Raw genomic sequence first — 18,302 nt, 5'->3', positions numbered from 1 at the left:
CCATATTTGCGCTCCTTCTTGGCATCCCGGCTCCTTCCTGGCTCCTTCCTGGCAGAGTTCCTGCCACTGCTTCTGCCACACTGATCACTGGGGGGAATGAGGGATGAACGAGGCAGCCAGAGGGGGACGAAGAGAGGGACCCACAGAGCCCGAACCACCTCTCCTCCCTCGGGCTGCCCGTTCCTTCCCCCCACACCATTTTTTAAATCTGTAACTGCGAACCTTCGCAGTTACAGATAAAAAAATGGGAGGAATGGGCCCTGTTCCTCCCCCCCCCGGCATTTTTATTTGTAATTTTTATATACAGGGATGCGTGGGGGGAGGGGCGTTCCTCTCTTCCCCCATTTTTATTTATTTATTATTTATTTATTGCATTTTTATACTGCCTAATAGCCAAAGCTCCCTGGCAGTTCACAAAAATTAAAAAGGAGGAATGTGTAGGGCTCTCCTGAGCTCTGCCCCCTTCCCAACCAATCAGGGGGCGCCATCGGCTGTGACAAAAGAACATGAATGAGTGAGCAATCTAAGAGAGTCTCTGTCATTGCATGTAACCAGATACTTTACTTAATTGGAAGCAAGTCCCATTAAAATCCAATAAGAACATAAGAAGAGCCCTGCTGGATCAGACCAAGGGTCCATCTAGTCCAGCACTCTGTTCATACAGTGGCCAACCAGCCATTGGCCAGGGATGAACAAGCAGGACATGGTGCAACAGCACCCTCTCGCCCATGTTCCCCAGCAACTGGTGCATGCAGGCTTACTGCCTCGAATACTGGAGATAGCACACAACCATCAGGGCTAGTAGCCATTGATAGCCTTTGCCTCCAGGAGCCTTGTCTCCCAAGTTAAGTGTGCATAGAAACCATTATGACAGCCAAAAGACTTATACTATCACATTGGAAAGACAAATTCACACCTCCCATAATGCAATGGATAACATTATCGACTTTTGAGTGTTATATAGATGCAACTTGCAAGTGGATAAACACAGATATCTGGTACACTTTTTTTGAAACCTTTATATAACTCTCCCTCCCCCCTTTTTTTTGAATGGTACATATGATGGAAAATGATAATTTTATATACACAATGTATGGGTCCCACCTACCCACCCACCCTCCGTTTTCATGATGTATTTTTTGTTGTTTGTCGATATTCACAATCAAAAAAGGAAAAGTGTGCATAGAAGAGTTAGATATACATCCTCAAGTACCAGTGTATTTGCTAACTGAGGGTAACACTTTATGCATCTGATGAAGTGAAATTTAGGACATCTCGAAACATGCCACGTTAAATCTACCAAGGGCTTGATCCTATGCATGGAAGATCTCCCATCTTGTCCAATGCAGGGCGGGAGGAAGGGCAGAGGCGACCTTCTCTGGTGGACCCTCTCTTCCTAACGCAGAGGGGGTAGGCAGGGGGTGGGCTCTCCCCCAATTCTCCCCGGGGCGCTCCCTCGCCCGCTTCCCCCTAGGCAGCCTACTGCTGTACTAGGGATTAACCTGGTGGGCGGTCGCTATCCCGTGAAGCTTGAGCCTCGCGAGTTTCCGTCGCGGCCTCCGCCAGCTGAGTCGCTTAGAGCCGCGCTTGGTCTCCTCAGCTCCAGCTCTCTGCCCTTTCTCGCAGGAGGGGTGACGCTCCCTCTTTCCTTGCAAGCATCATGTCCGACGTCCTCATATCGGTGGATTACGAAGTGTTCGGCAGGGTTCAAGGTGAGAGGAGACGGTGGGGGGAGGGGAAAGGGTGACCCCCGAATTATTAGAGGAGAAAGGGGCGGGGGGGAGAAGAGGAGAGGCTGGCTGAGTGTCCCTTCTGGGCGCATGCGCGAGACTGTCCCTACCCGGTATGGAGAAAAACGGGCGTCAGGGAGCGGTGTGCGCGTGCGCGTGCGGGGTGGTGAGTTAGAATGACCCGACCTTGCCTGATGCGCATGCTCGAAAGAGCTCCCTCCCATGTACTCAACAGCGCGACGCGCATGCTCGAGTTGGGCTACGAGCGCTCTGGAGCCAGCAGGGATTCTAAAGCGCATGCGTAGCGGGATGTCTTGGCTAGGTAGAAAAAGCGGTGGGGGAGAAGGATTGAGCTGTTGAATGTGTTGCTTGAATAGCTCAAGCATTGTAATCCTGCTTCTTGTACCTGGGTATCAGTAGGAGTTTTTTTCCCAAGCTTAAGTTGTTTTTATTGCTTAATAGGATTGTTATTATCGGGAAGAGAAAAAAGAACGAATTCTCTGCCCCAAGGAGCTTACAATGTACGTTTCAGCAGTGAAGGACATTGTGCGCTGCCTTGTTGTTATGGCTGCTAAACAAATAATAAGCACTAATTATTAATATGAGGAGAGGAATGGGAGAGGTAAGAAGTTGACGCGACTATACAGTGAAGTGTGTCTACTCAGAAGTAAATCCTATTGGGTTTAAAGGGCCTTTATACTCTGTAAGTGGATGAGGTGGTGAAACTGTTTCTTCAGACTGCAGGTGAAGGGTGATATTAAATGCTCCTTCATATAATAAGAAGTTATTTGGAAGGAAAATTCTAGCTTTCTCCCTGATACGCCATTTATGTGGAAGGGTCCCCATTGGAAAGCATTCAACTATCTCATACCTGCACAAATGCACACACACCACAGAAATCTGAAGTGGTACTGGCCAGGAACAGCCAAAAACAATAGAGCCACAATATTATTGTATGTGCCGGGTGACCTCTCTGGGGAAAGCATTTCACAACCAGGGGGCTACTACTAAGAAGGCATGAAAAATCTATTTTCTATTTACGTGGCTGAGATCCCTATCTAAAATGGGAAGGGTATATGGCTACATGTGAAGAGAATTATATCATTTCTGTGCAATGACTTTGGATGCACCTTGTAAATATTATATGTTATGTGAAGAGTGCACCCACTAATTCTTCCACGAACAGTATGACAAAGAACATAATATTATAAAATACTGCAACCTCATTGATTGTTTGGTTATTCTCATAACCAAACCAAACATAATTGTTTGGTTTGGTTATGAGAATATGTGAGTTGAAAACCCAATCCTAAGCATGTTTACTTGGAAGTAATTCATGTGTAATGGAATTGGCTTCCTAGTAAGTAGCCTTAAGTTTGGAGCCTTAATCCACAGGTGCTGTACTGATGTTTTTTTCTCAGAAACACAAGGGTGGTAAGTAATTTTATATACTGGGAATGATGCAATTTTTAAATCTCACTGACTTCAGTGGGAGGTTAACCACATGCTTAACTCTTCTTCATTGAAAACAATGGAACCCAGAAGTGTGTAAGTTTTATTGGATTATGCCTGTTCAAATCTTTGGTAGCCATCATATTCTGCAAATATGCCCATAGACGCGTTCCATTTCAGAAGATCTTTTAGCACCACAACTGCGAGTTTGCTTCAATGATTTTATGTGGGGGTTTAGTTTTGTGACTATGGTAAACTAGCAGCTTAGAGTCTGCAATGGGTTTCTCCACAAAACACTCTCTTTGCCTGATGAATACGTTCTGTTTTTGTCATTTGTTTATGGAGGGTGTAAAGCAGGTCTCAGAGAGAGGATGTGGCAAAAGAGAGACTATAACCTGTATTTCCTTAGGATCAGGTTTGCTGTTTAATCCTGAACAAGGTACAATGCTGGCTTCATTCTGTTTTCCCAAACTGCCAGCTGCAGAAAGGAGGTTAGATAAAAGAAAAGCTTTAAAAATGAAATGTTCTGGCCTCACTTCAGCGCTAGTTAAATACAACAATTTGATTTGCTGTCATTTATACTCTGTCAACATGGTTCAACCAGGATAGCTTACAAAATACTCATACAAATACTATCAAAAATGGATTTATAAGCCTTAAAAAAAACTTATTTAAATCGTTTAAGATTCATATACAAGACATACAACAAATCCCATCGTGGGTGCACAACCAACCACTAGCAACAAGTAAGCTCATTCGTTCTTAATAACTGTAAGGAAGGTAGACAGTGAACTTCAAACAGTGTAAAACAATTGCAGCAAATCCAATAAAATATTGCAGGTGATAAAACACTTCCCAGTGTTACCAGGGGCCCTAGATGGGGACATGCATCCTCCATTCATTTGAAAAGATGCAACCATCAATGCCCAGTTCAACATCATGATGCAAATACCCACCCGCTTCTGTTGCACATCTAGAACTCCCTTGCTGGATCAGATCTTTGTTTATCAATAGGAGTTCGTCAACTTGCAAATTATTTCATCCTTCATAATAATAACTGCATGGTGAACTTACACCGTTTATTATACTGCCTGTAGCTGGGCAATTTGTGACCCTTCAGATATTTTGGCCTACAATTTCCAATATCCTTCACCATTGGCTATGCTGGCTAGGGGTGAATGGAGCTGTCGGCCAAAATATCCGGAGGGCCACGAATTGCCCACCCCTGCTCTAGCGTCATGTTTCCTATAGGCCCCGTTCAGACAACACACTAAACCATGCTGCTTAACCACAAAATGGTTAATGGAATGCATAATGCATTAACCATTTTGTGGTTAAGCAGCATGGTTTAGCGCAGTGGTTCCCAAAGGGGGCGGTACCGCCCCCTTGGGGGCGGTGGGATTGCATAGGGGGCGGCGGGGGGGAGTGCTAAGAGGCAAAAGGGTGGCAGGGGGGCGCTTGAGGTGGTCTTTTCCGTACCAGGAGTTTTGGTTACAGAAGGAAATTTCTGATTGCTATCCTGCACTGCACTATGGAGAGTGGTTCAGAAGCTCCTGGTTGCATTTCCAACATCATATTTGGTGAAATGTGGTTTTAGTGTGGTCTGCCTACTTCTCTCCAAGCGAAGAAATCGATTCCAGATTACTAAACGTGATGATTTAAGACTCATGTTAAGTGACTTTAAACCAGATATTGGGAGACTGGTATCACTTCATCAAGCCCATCCATCGCATTAAGAATTTACAGAATAGTGAGGTACTCTACCCTAGTTACTAAATGTGATACTTAATACTCTTGCTAAATGACTATCAGACTTTGACAAGTTGATATCACTAGATCAAGTTCATCAATTGTGTTTAATTGAATAAACTAAAAAAATGTAATTTGATTTTGAATAAATATTCAATTAATTGTTACTGTTTTGAATTTTATTGTTATTATCTTCCTTAGTGGGTCGTTGAAAAACACTATTCTGAATAATGATTTTTATAGGGTAGGGTAAGGGGCAATGGGCATGAGTTTGTGGAACCAAGGGGGCAGTTACCTGAAAAAGTTTGGGAACCACTGGTTTAGCGTGTTGCCTGAACGGGGCCAGTTACAGATAAAATGGTGCTGTACTAGTTTGAACAAATAATATTTCTTAGTTTAACGTTCTTTTCATTCTTTTCTAGGTGTATGTTTCAGAATGGTAAGGCAACATGAAGTTCTTCAGTTTTGCACCACTACTGTATCATGCTTTTGAGAATAAATATAAGGCTTGTAATCTGTGTGGAGACCCCAAGAGTCTGCAATGCCATGTTTTCACTACTTATCTGGACAGTTAAGTATTGTGTGTTTGTGGTGTGTGTTTTAATGGAGACCTTTTTTCCCCAATGCGGTAGAACCCTGATTTTATGAGCACTAGTTGTATGAATAACTAAATTAATGAGCCATCTTATTCAACCAGATGAGAAAAAAACAAGGTATGTGTGTATGGACTTAAGTATTGTGCAAAGCTTGCATGGACTCAAACGTTTGGGCACCTTGTTATTCCTCTGGTCCGTATTCAAGAACATACGGCATGGAACGAATATGTATGAGCAACACACCGTTTTTTACCATGACCAAGAAACGCAAGCGAACTGTGCTCACTTTCCAAAGCAAAATAGAAATTGTTGAAAGGCTGGAGAAAGGTGAAACGGCAACGGTGTTGGCAGAGGAGTTTGGAATTGGGAAATCCACAATTTCACAACTGAAGAAAAACAAGGACACCCTCTTGCATTTTGTCTCAACGATGGGTAGTGAAAATGGCAAAAAGAAACGGAAAACAATGAAATGCGCAAAGAACTCAACATTAGAAGATGCTCTCTATGCTTGGTTTTCCCACATGAGAAGTCTTGGGGAACCAGTTTCAGGCCCACTTCTGTGTGAAAAGGCCTTGGAAATGAACAGGAAACTGAATGGTAATCCTGATTTCAAGGCTAGCTCAGGATGGCTGGCACGATTCAAATCTCGCCATGGAATTCACCATCTCGGTGTTCATCATGAGAAATTGTCCACGGATCAGCCAGCTACTCAGTGCCTCAAACAGGAATTTACAGATTTCAAAACAGAGGAGGACTCTGATGCAGAGAGTGTTTACAACACTGTAGTTGTTCCTGGACCGTCCCATTCTGAAGCCTACAATGCATTAGAAATTGCTCTGCAGTGGTTGGAAGATCAAGAAGAGAGTGATGTGGTACAGCTCCTGTTCTTGAAAAGCCTGAGGGATTTGGCTGCAAAGAAGATAGCTAATTCTCTCAAGTAAAAAAGAAATACATCCAGAACTTTTTGCAACGATAAAGACTAAACAACATAATTCTGGACATAGTCCAGGCAGTTGAACAACGACAGACTTTTTGGTGTTGATTATGTGCTGTATCACTCAAAAATAAATCAACATAAACTTTTCCATTGATCTCTTGCTCACTGAAATCAACGTTACCTACTGTAATCTGTAATGATGCCATTTTCTGAACTTTATTTTATGAACTCTTTCCTCACTTAGTTCATAAAATCAGGTTCTACAGTAAATACATGATATGGAGCCATTTTCCTGTTAATATGCCGTGCCCTTTAAAACGATGCTAATCATGGTTTTTTAAGGGTCTCCTCCCTGGATCAGGTTTCTGCCTGCAGGTTTTTTTTTAGTGGTATTTGTGAGATTGCAGATGGCTGAGAATTTAATTGAAAAGTGTTAACCTTTGAATCCTGATCTGAGCCACTGAATTAAGACTTGCTCTTGTTTTTATTCGCTTGTATTGGAAATGAAGCAGAGCTCCAGAGATTTGCTAGATATTTCAGAAATAGACCTATAGGGTTTGATTTCTTTCTTACAGCTTGAAGTGCAAGTCCTACCCAGTCTCCTCTGCCACTCCTGGACATTCAATGGAAAAAGACCCCCTTTTTGAAAACAATAATGATTCATGCTTCTGAGATGGGAGGCAGGAAAATCACATGTTGAGATGTTCAATTTGCTTTTTCAGTGGGATCCAAGGAACTGCATAATTTATTCCATATGCCCAAAGCAACTTTGGGTATTATGACCTTGAAGGCCAGGATATGCATGAAACTTGTGTCTGTGTGTGCAGTCCTTTCCCTCCTTCCTCTCAGTGTGCTGCAATTAAACATGGAAGTCTTCACTTAGCCATGGTTTCCTGTTTTTGGCCAGACCAGGACAGTATGGTTGCCAGGTTCAGAACAAGCCAGGATTTTAAACTTCAAAGCATAGGTTAAAATAATGGTTTTTTTCAAACCTGGTATTCATAATTTCCTTTTTCGGACAGAGCAGGCAACTGGGCATTAATTGAAGAACCCCTGGCTTACCACAGTGCACCGAGAAGCAGGGAGGGAAGGGATAGCAGGAGGACAGAGCACAAAGTCAAAAGGGTTGTGCAAATAACAACAACAACAACAATAATAATAATATATTTATTTGTTACCCGCCTCTCCCTCCAGATCGAGGCGGGGTACAACCCAAGTGCAAACGCCATAAAATACATATAATTGATTAAAACATTTTAAAACGAATACATTATTAAAAGGCATCTTAAAATTCAACTGTGTAGGCCTTGGCATATTAAGCTGAGATATGGTCGTCCATACAGCCCATTTCTATTGTACGTTACTCTCCCATGTCACATGGCAAGATGATAAGACTATGGGGAACTGTCTGAAGAAGAAAAATGCTCAAAACCTCCACTGACTGTGCACTGCAAGTCCTGAAGTAGTCTTTTGAACTCCAATCATATATGGCTGTCTTCACAATAAAAGTAGAAACAATGTACTTGGGCAATCCTAATGTAAGGCCTAATTCTCACAAGCAGGAGAATTTCCCTCTCTCAGCATGTTGGGGACCAATTGTCATTTGATTCCACCCCCATGCCAAAAATCTTATATTCAGTTTTGTATCGCGTCTATTAAATAATAAGCCATGGTAGGCTGTGGGTGATCGTGTGAACCAAGTCAGAGAGGAGGAGAGGATGTGTGTTTCCTTTTTCTCTATCCAAGGCGATATACAATTCTGTCACATTTTCTGTGACTAATCTTACTAGGTCTCACGCTCCACCAATTTACCAAAACCGAGAGAGATTCTGTTTTCCGGGCACGTCAAGAATTATGCATCCTCTAGCAGCTAGTGAAGTTTGGGGTGGAGACAATCCAGTTCCATTATGGTGCTGCTGTAGCGAAAAGACGGAAGTCTATAAACCCGAATAATTTGTGAGGTCTTAAATCCAGGGGGCACCACATAAGCAACTTCAACCACAAAGACAGGTTAGCTGCACTTTCCCACAAGGTAAACTCGATTGTGTAGTTCCAGGATAATGGCACAGCCTTGTGAGAAGCACACATCACCCAGCAGGCCTACTTGCTGCTTTACAGAGTTTCGAGGCTTTCTGAAAGGTAACAGAGATGTGCCAGATTTTTATGTTCTGAGAGCATGGGCAGAATGGGAATTATTTTAACCTTTGCATTTTCATCTGTCTATCCAGTGTATGAGAATGCAACCTTCCCCCAACCTGGTGTCCTCCAGATGTGTTGGACTACAACTCCCATCATCCCCAACAGCGCGGGAAGAATTTAAACTAAATGACTCAAAATAAAAACAGGAAATATAGGGATTATGAGAAATCTGCTTCAGTTCTTTTTTTATTAGGATTTACCTAGTTTGGACCCTCTGGGGCTAATGCAGACTCGGACATAATCTGCGGCTGCAGTCTGTATGTTTCTGAGTTTGCAATGTCATACGCGGACCCAAAAAATGCATTTGAAAAAGGGGCATGAAAAAATGTGTACTTTTGAAAAATGTGCCTTACTGGGACAAGAATGCGTACGTTTCAAAGATGCACAAAATTGATGCATACATTTCAAAATATACATATGTGGATGTGTGTGGATTTTCATGCCAAAACCCCCCAACCCGCTTACAATCTGATACGGATTTGAGTCAGAACGAGCTTTGAGATGGAATTCAGAGAATTTGGGTGAGCTCAGGGTTTGCTGATTTGCACAGCTCTAGAAAGATCTCTGTCGCCGAGACCCTAAAAAGCTGCTGTCAGTCAGAGTAGACAGTATTGGGCCAGATGGGGAAATACTCTCAGCTGTTTCCTAAGTACATCTTTGGATTTACTTCTGCTTTTCTCACGTGACTCTTTAGCCCAGGAGCTCTCCAGATGTGCTAGCTTGAAGGTGCTGGAAGCTGTAGTCTTAACACATCTGGGGGACACCAGTTTGGGGAAGGCCGCTCTATTGCAAGGTGAAAAACAGCTCCTCAGTGCGTGGAAGCGCACTTCTGCATGAAGAGGAGCCCCTTTGGATTTAATCCCAGGCAGACCTCAAGGCACATCTTGAGGCAAAATCTGTGGACTTGTGCTTCCATCAGGGATGCTTACTCAGAAATAGGGGATCAGTGAGATATTAATTTGGATATAGTGTTCCTAACATATTAATAAATAACACATAATATTTACTATGAATCATAGATGAGAGTTGGAAGGGACCTCAAAGACACCTAATCCAGGAGTGCCCAATGTCTCTCATGGGAACTCCAGTGGTGCCCACGATGCTCTCTCTCTGCCCCTTTTAAAAAAAAAGTTTTCAGAAAAATCTTGGAAGATGTTAGGGTAGTCGTCTTTCTCTCTTTTTAGCCTCCCCTCCTACCCCCTTTGCCTTGCTATTTCTCCTTTCTAGCCTTGCTATTTCCACCCCACCTCTTCAATGGAGTTTCTCCATCTCTCAGCCTCTAGCTCTGCTTTCCCTTTGCCTTGCTGTTTCCCCTCCCTCCCAGCTTTGCTATTTCTCTGCCCATCTCTTTAATTTGCTGTCCCTCCCCCACCAAGTCTGTAGCTCAGTTTTGACTAGCCAGCCCCTCACAGCAGCCATGAGGTAACTAGCCAAATTCCTCCATGGGAGCCATTTTGTGGTGGTTTCTACAGCAGTTTCTCAAATGCCCAAATGTGCCCATGGATCCAAAAAGATTGGGAACCCTTGATCTAGTCCAACCCCCCTGTTCAGTGCAGGCTCTGTAATGCAGGTGCAGCTCCACTGTTCCTGATTCGGTCTCTGCTTAAATATCTCCAGCGAAGAAGAACCCAACACCTCCCAGTGGGTTTCCATGGCCGAGTGGGGACTAGAACCCAGATCTCCCGACGCCCGGTCCAACTTTGGCCACTACACCACACTGGCTCTTTGGTGTGCAAAAACCCAGAAGCATTTCATAAAAATCTGAAATATTTAGAAGTTAAAGTGGGAGATAAGGCATCTTGCATAAATACTGTGGGGATCTACTTCAAAAGCATCTCTACATTAAGGAAAAATTGTGTTGCTTACTCTGGGCTTTATGCTGCCTGCTTCTTTTGCGCTATTGTTATGGGCGGAGAGGGATGACCACATGGTTTGAGTCGAATACTTCCCCGTCGTTCAGTTCCATTGAGACATCGCCATCTAGTGGTGTAAGATCCCACTTTTCCTGCATATTACCACATTAAAAGTGGTTCTTTTCATAGCAGAATTTCCATGAGATAGCACGGAAGACATCCTGATCATTGATGAAGTCATATAATGAACCCACAAAATGTCTGTGAGTGGCCAATCACAACACTGCCCTGGAACTTGTCTTTCATTGAAATCACTGTAACTGGAGTAAGGGATATTATCAAAATAATATCCCTTAACTGGAGTAAGTTACTCCACTGTAACTGGAGTAAGGGATATTATCAACCGCCCAGAGAGCTCCGGCTATTGGGCGGTATAGAAATGTAATAAATAAATAAATAAAAGCTATAAGCATGCTCAAAATTTAAGCTTTAGAGGACTTTCTCCAGGTGAGTGCCAGTTCCAGGGTTTTGAGGGCCCTTGACACCCTCAATGGGCCCTATCCCTCAGTGAGTCTACCTTCTCACTGCCATTATCATTATCTTGTACCTCATCCTCTTTCTCATCGTTGCTCCCAGTTGCTTGCGTGACAGGCAGGCTCCCAGTGAGCAAGTAGGCCGTGGCATCTACTCCTCACCAACACCATTGCCTGGACCAGAGCAAGAGACAGGTGAACTAGTAGGATGCAAGGGTGAAGAGGAGCGAGGCTCTTGTCTGTGGACTCCTGCTGTGGTGTGGGCCCTCTGCAGTTGCCTGACCATGCCTACCCTTCATGCCGGCCCCAGGTGCCCCCGCTGGGTGAGGTTAGGCAGTGGCAATTGGTGAGAGGGCCTTCTCAATGGTAGGACCTTGCTTGCGGGATGTCTTCCCCTTTACCATTTAGAAGACAAGACCATTATTGTTCTCTGAGGCGTTTTGGACTTGTAGTCTTCAACCCTAAACACATTTACCTGGGAGTAAGTCCTAACAAACTCATTTGGGCTTACTTCTGAGTATACAATTGGACTCTTAATTGTATTTGTGGTTTCATTGATACTGTTGCTGCTGTATTGACTTACCTACATTTTATTTTTCTCCCTGTTTTACGTTTTTAAGGATGTTACGTATCTATTGTTCCTGCTCGCTGCTTCTCATAATGTCGTATCATTATTTTTATTTTTTGTAAGCCCTTTTGAATATAATTTTTAATAGACAAACAGACTATTTGCAATAAAGAGCAATAAATAAATGGTTGGAAGATACAGTGGAAATAAATGCCCGTCTTCCCCCCCTTGAGGAAATGGTTACTGCTGAGTCCAGAAATGGCAGAAAAATCGGAGGCAAATGAATGTGAAATTTATTTAATTAATTAATTTATTTATTAAATTTATATACAGCCCCATAGCTGAAGCTCTCTGGGCAGTTTACAAGTACTTGAGAAGGAAGTCATACAAAATGATCTTGAAGCTTTGAGCCTAATTTATATTATTATGGTTTTGGGTACTGAGTAAATTCTGTGTATCTCTTGTTCTTTTTGTTTTTCTTCTTCTTTGCAAACCAGTACACAGAGGAGAAAGCTAGGAAAGTAGGAGTAGTTGGCTGGATTAGAAATTCCAGAGAAGGGACAGTTACTGGCCAAGTTCAGGGCCCGGAAGATAAAGTAAATGAGATGTAAGTACACTTTTACCTTGACGTGTGCTGGCTAGCTTCACTAATTTCGCACGTTTGGTTAAAGCGCTGCTGCAAATTAACGAATAGCAACCTTGCCGGGTTGTGTGGGAAGAATGATAAGTTGCACGCTTGTTAGATGTGCAACCCATGCCCCCAAATCTTGCCTCAGAGGCAGAATTTGCGTCCACCAAATGTTTTCCCCTTGAGGACTAGTAACTGCTACAGCTCTGGCTTCAATCTGTTGAGGGTGATGTGGGAATTCTGAGTACGCCCCATTGAGGCCCACATAACTGATCTAAGGAACATCAGGGCGGCCACTTCTGCGTCAGCGAAAAAGGAGGGCAAAAGAGAACACAGTTTTACCTAAACGTTGCAAATAGTAATGTATATGTATAGATGCAAATTTAGAAATAATTATTATAATTTAAGTAGAAATGCAATACATCTCACCGTAACAGGGAAGACTGCTCAGTCTGCTGTTCAGGTGCTAAGTGTTGATGGGGAACTGGATTGGGCCTAGTCGGCCATTTAAACAGAGGGTGTCTGGCAATAGAGGATTGTCTTATGACGGTCTTTCAAATAGAAAACTCCCCTTTGCAAAGTTGGACACAAAGCCGCAATAGAGGCCCGAAAAAGATTGTACACCAGCAATGGCACCTCCAAACCCTTTTAAAGAATATAAAGCCTGACCAACCAACCCCCTTTCCTTCAAAGGGCCTGTTCAGACAACACTCTAAGCCATGGTTAGGCCGCTCACCCTTTTGTAGCAAATGGTTAGTGATCGTGTTTAAACCGTGGTTATGTAGCAGCATGGTTAGGAATGGTTCACATGACACACTGGGCCTGTTCAAAAGATACCTTAAAACCTTCTGGTTAAGGCTTTCGGTTAAGAGCAGGGTTTAAGGTGTCTTGTGCGATTTATTTAATTATTTCATTTTTATACCGCCCAATATCCAAAGCTCTCTGGGCAGGTCACACAAATTAAAAACCATTCAAAATATAAAACAGTATAAAAACATGATATATAATATTAAGAACACAACCAGGATGCAGTTTGCTAAACCCTGTTTACTCACTAACCCAGTCGGACCGTCTGCAGCAGGGTTATTGGCTCTAACCGTGGCTTAAAGTGTTATGTGCGACAGCACGGCTTGTGGTTAGTGCTAATCCCAGAAAACCACAGTTTCGCTAACCACAGAGCCTGATGTGTCATCTGAACAGGCCCCGTAAGTAATGATTTACACAACACGCTAAGCCATAATGTTTAGCTCAAAATGCTTAACCACCGTGGGGCCTGTTGAAGTCTCTTGTGATCAGAGCACTTGATGATGACATAACAAGCAAGCATGCACAATCTCTGATGAAAAAGCTGGTATTGCAGATTAGACGCATTCGACCCCACACACGTCCAGGTGGGACAATCTGAAGCTGTTGTTAGGCCAAGTCTTGCTGTGGGCTGCCCTGAACTTTAGGAGCATGAGCAGAAACGATGAAGGAGAAAACCCGAATAGGTCTGGCTTGAAGAATTCATTGCATTAGGAACATAGTGAAAGCATGGGTTCCATGCTCCCCTGTCCATGCTGTGGTGGTGGTGATGATGATGATGATGATGATGACGATTTCTTACCCGCCTCTGCCTCTGGATTGAGGCGGGAAACGACACCAAATACAAAAATACTATAAAACTTGATTTAAAATGTGTAAAACTAATGCATTACTAAAATAACAGCCAGACTTCTTAAAATTTGACTGGGTAGGCCTGCCAGAAGAGATCAGTCTTTATAGCTTTTTTAAATTCAGAAAGACTGTTAAGTTGCCGAATCTCTCTCGGCAGGCCGTTCCACAGTCTGGGAGCGGCAGAAGCGAAGGTCCTCTGGGTAATGGGTGTCAGCCTAGTCTTTGCTGACTGAAGTAGATTCTTCCCAGAGGACCTGAGTGTGTTGGGCGGATTGTATGGGAGAAGGAGATCCTGCAGGTAGCCTGGACCCACACCATGTAGGCCTTTAAAGGTGATAACCAACACTTTATACTTCGCCCGGAAACTAATTGGCAGCCAGTGAAGTGATTTTTCAATTAGTTTCCGGGCAAAGTACAAAGTGTTGGTCATTACCTTTAAAGCCCTAAATGGTTTGGGTCCAGGTTACTTGCGGGATCGCCTTCTCCCATATAGTCCGCCCCGCACACTCAGGTCCTCTGGGGTGAACTTACTTCAGTCAGCTAAAACTAGGCTGACATCAGTTTCCCAGAGGACCTTTTCTTCTGTCGCCCCCAGATTGTGGAATGGCCTGCCGGAGGAGATTCGTAAAATTAACTCTATGTGTGATTTTAAGGCAGCTTTAAAGACTAGCCTTTTCCGGCAGGCCTATCCAGATCAATGTTAAATCATGAATTTTTAAGATGTATTGATTCCTGTTCTAATGTTGTTCCCCGCCTCGATCTAAAAGGAGAGGCGGGTAAGAAATACATTTATTATTATTATTATTATTATTATTATTATTATTATTATTATTTTAAAATTGGCTTTTTAAAAGCCTAATTGCAGCACAGGGGGACACTGAGTGTCTTTCTACATGAGGCATTCATTATGCGTTCGTGATTCCTCAGTCATGGAAGTTTGTGGGTGCTTTACCCAACGTTGTCATCCACGAGGGCTTCTCCCATGCTTTGCAATCATTATAGCATTTTTCCCTAATGATGAAAGCCTGGTATGTCTGTGAATGATGGCATGAAACCGTGATGTATTTGCACAATTCTGCTATACTGCAGCATCACCTAGTGGGTGGGCAACGGAGGAACGTCTGCACATGCTCTACAACTGAGCAGCCTTCCCTAAGGGAGTGAACGCCGACCGAAATGGGATCGCAGAGAAACACAAGGGACAGGGAACTCGGAGGTTTGTAAAAGTATATAAAACTAGAGTAAAGCAGGATTGGAATGTCGTGCTTGAGTTCCTTACTACTTATAGTATCCTGGAAGTTGCTGGGTGTGGGAGCATGATTGATTAGGACAAAGCCTGAAAAGCATCTTCTGCCAGGAGGAGAGGATGCATTGCAGCATTTTGCCCCTGCAAGTGTAAACAGTTAAAGTTAAGAACTAGAACTTCAAATATGGCCATGCGCCAAAATCAAATAAATGACTGCAGAGGGCGGAGGCTTGTTAGTCTAATGTTTGGAAGGAAGGAGCCAGAGCACTCAATAATGCCGAGGAAACAGAAAACAATAAATCAGAAGCTCTAATTTCTGTTGTGTAAAGCTGATTAGAGGCAATTACTTTGGTAGATGTTTGGATGTTTCTGCCAAGTTTGCTGATCATTTTATATAACAAGTAATATAGCTGCTGTTTATGTGTTTGGTGTTCTGGTTTCAAGACAGGGATCACTGGATATGCGCAAATAGAACCAGTGATCATTGGATATGCGGAAATAGAAATCTAAACCAGTGAGCCATTTGAATCTTTATGGAATCAAACTCTGTTGGGGAACGATTCTGGAGCAGGGGAGTGCTTTCAATCAGGCTCCAGTGCGTTACTTTCTGCTGTGCCATCAGCACATTGTTCCCACTGCAAGCCAGGCAACTGATATGCGCATGAAGCCCCACACTTCCCCTTTGCAAGAGTTTTTCTGTTTATTTTAGTAGACCGGGAAGCCCAGCACTCATGGCCTTTGACATGCGTAGAATAGATTTAAAGACATGCGGAGGCAGCCTGAGCATAGAGTAACATGACACATAAATGGAGACATGCTGGGCGCTGGACTGGGCACATGAGTCTAGGTTATAATTTATTTATTTATTTATTACATTTTTATACCGCCCAATAGCCGGAGCTCTCTGGGCGGTTCACAATACAATACAATACAATACAAGCCATCCCAGTCTCGGTCCAACATGTAGCAGTCTTTGAGCCTGTTCAGACAACACACTAAGCCATGGTTAGGCCGCTAACCCTTTTGCAGCAAATGGCTCATGAGCGCGTCTAAACCGTGGTTATGTAGCCACCATAGTTAAGAATGGCTCATATGACATGACTTAGCATACTAAGCCATAACGTTTAGCTGAAAATGCTTAACCACGGTCGCTTAGCATGTCATCTGAACAGCGTCTTTTATTAGTCACAATGAAAAATATTAAAATGGATAGTCTTGTAAAAAGGATTAAAATGGATTAATCTTGTAAAATGTGTGCGTACGGTTGATTTGAACTATTGTGGTTTTTCATTTTTTTAAAAAAAAAAAACACCTGACTAATGAACTCTAGGTGGAGCTGTTTGATGAATAATGGTAAATTGTGAACTGCACATTTCTTTGGATGTATATTTATTTTTAGCCTTTTTCTGAGACATTCTCTTTTTCCCTCCCCCCACTGGGGTCTTTTTCCTCCTCTCTGTCTGTCTCTTTTTTCCATGGGCAGTTGGCAATGCTTTATTCTGTTGGCCTATTGATATCCATATGCACTTTAGAACCTCCCTCTTGTTTTCATGGAATACTGAGCAGAAATCATGAGTTAAATACAGATCACCATAGCACAGCATTTCAGGCAACACAGTATGCATGTTTTTGCAGGTCCCCAATTCCCTGAGAGGTAGGGTATTTCAGGACAGCCTTTTACAGAGAATTGGAGAATTAAGTTTTAAAAAATGCCATCTGCTTTACTTACAAATAAATAAGAAATTGAGCGTACATCAAGCAGGCACACAGAATAACCAAGCCCACAGAAAGACCAAGGCTGTTCCTTAAAACAGCATGCACTTCAGTTCACCTCCAAAGCAAACAGCATGCCCTTAGAGCGTGCAAAAAAACCTTCAGTGCTGACCCAAGACATTTGCTGCGTGAAAAATCCCTCAAACCCTTCTTTCTCTACCTGGCAACAAAAATAATAATAATAATAATACGTCACGGGTGCAATCTTTGGCTCGGATCTGTAGGACTTTTTGCTGTCTAAACATGCATAGGGTTGCATCGTAAATAACGAACCGCTTGCTGCCCTTCCATGACACTCAAGGACAGCTGCCTGAGGTAGCCATTTCATGGCCTTATAGTAGGGCTAGCCCTGATTTCCTTTGCAGGATTCTCATTCTGGCTGCGTTCGGATGTCATTTAAAGCCACGATGGGCTAATAAGCTACTCACAGTAGTTTATTTTGAAAATAAGCTACTGTTGTTCCCCACATGATCAGACAAATAAGCTACTGTGCATAATCCACCCGCCCCCCGTCTTGCTGCAGTCCTCCTGCCGTGGTGTTGTTTCACCCATCGACAACATTGCAGCAGCCTGTTTTAACATTGCACAATATCCCAATGAGGTTTCTTCAACGCTTCCAGCATCACCCCAACAAGAGGGTGGTGGTGGCTCTAAAGTGCTGGAAGTATCATAGAATCATAGAATAGCAGAGTTGGAAGGGGCCTACAAGGCCATCGAGTCCAACCCCCTGCTCAATGCAGGAATCCACCCTAAAGCATCCCTGACAGATGGTTGTCCAGCTGCCTCTTGAAGGCCTCTAGTGTGGGAGAGCCCACAACCTCCCTAGGTAACTGATTCCACTGTCACACTGCTCTAACAGTCAGGAAGTATTTCCTGATGTCCAGCTGGAATCTGGCTTCCTTTAACTTGAGCCCGTTATTCCGTGTCCTGCACTCTGGGAGGATCGAGAAGAGATCCTGGCCCTCCTCTGGGTGACAACCTTTTAAGTATTTGAAGAGTGCTATCATGTCTCCCCTCAATCTTCTCTTCTCCAGGCTAAACATGCCCAGTTCTTTCAGTCTCTCTTCATAGGGCTTTGTTTCCAGACCCCTGATCATCCTGGTTGCCCTCTTCTGAACACGCTCCAGCTTGCCTGCGTCCTTCTTGAATTATGGAGCCCAGAACTGGACACAATACTCTAGATGAGGCCTAACAAGGGCCTAATAGAGAGGAACCAGTACCTCACGTGATTTGGAAGCTATACTTCTATTAATGCAGCCCAAAATAGCATTTGCCTTTCTTGCAGCCATATCGCACTGTTGGCTCATGTTCAGCTTGCAATCTACAACAATTCCAAGATCTTTCTTGTTTGTAGTATTGCTGAGCCAAGTGTCCCCCATCTT

At 43.3% G+C, this 18,302-nt stretch overlaps 1 protein-coding gene across 2 annotated transcripts in view; it reads left to right on the top strand.

Moving 5' to 3' along the window:
- The first annotated feature begins 1,566 nt into the window (after positions 1–1,566).
- ACYP2 (acylphosphatase 2) overlaps positions 1,567–18,302 on the top strand; it is a 63,470-nt gene continuing 46,734 nt past the window's right edge. The window contains exons 1-3 of one of the 2 annotated variants that reach the window (XM_063123825.1): positions 1,567–1,712; positions 5,354–5,370; positions 12,115–12,224. In XM_063123825.1, coding sequence (XP_062979895.1) covers positions 1,661–1,712; positions 5,354–5,370; positions 12,115–12,224 — 179 coding nt within the window. In that variant the 5' untranslated portion in view covers positions 1,567–1,660. Of the gene's footprint in view, positions 1,713–5,353; positions 6,655–12,114; positions 12,225–18,302 lie in introns of those variants that run through there. The other variant, XM_063123824.1, reaches the window with a different exon arrangement.

The sequence above is a fragment of the Elgaria multicarinata genome, chromosome 4 (genome assembly GCF_023053635.1).
Source record: "Elgaria multicarinata webbii isolate HBS135686 ecotype San Diego chromosome 4, rElgMul1.1.pri, whole genome shotgun sequence".
Classification (NCBI taxonomy): domain Eukaryota; kingdom Metazoa; phylum Chordata; class Lepidosauria; order Squamata; family Anguidae; genus Elgaria; species Elgaria multicarinata.
This window is presented reverse-complemented; position numbering and strand designations above follow the sequence as displayed.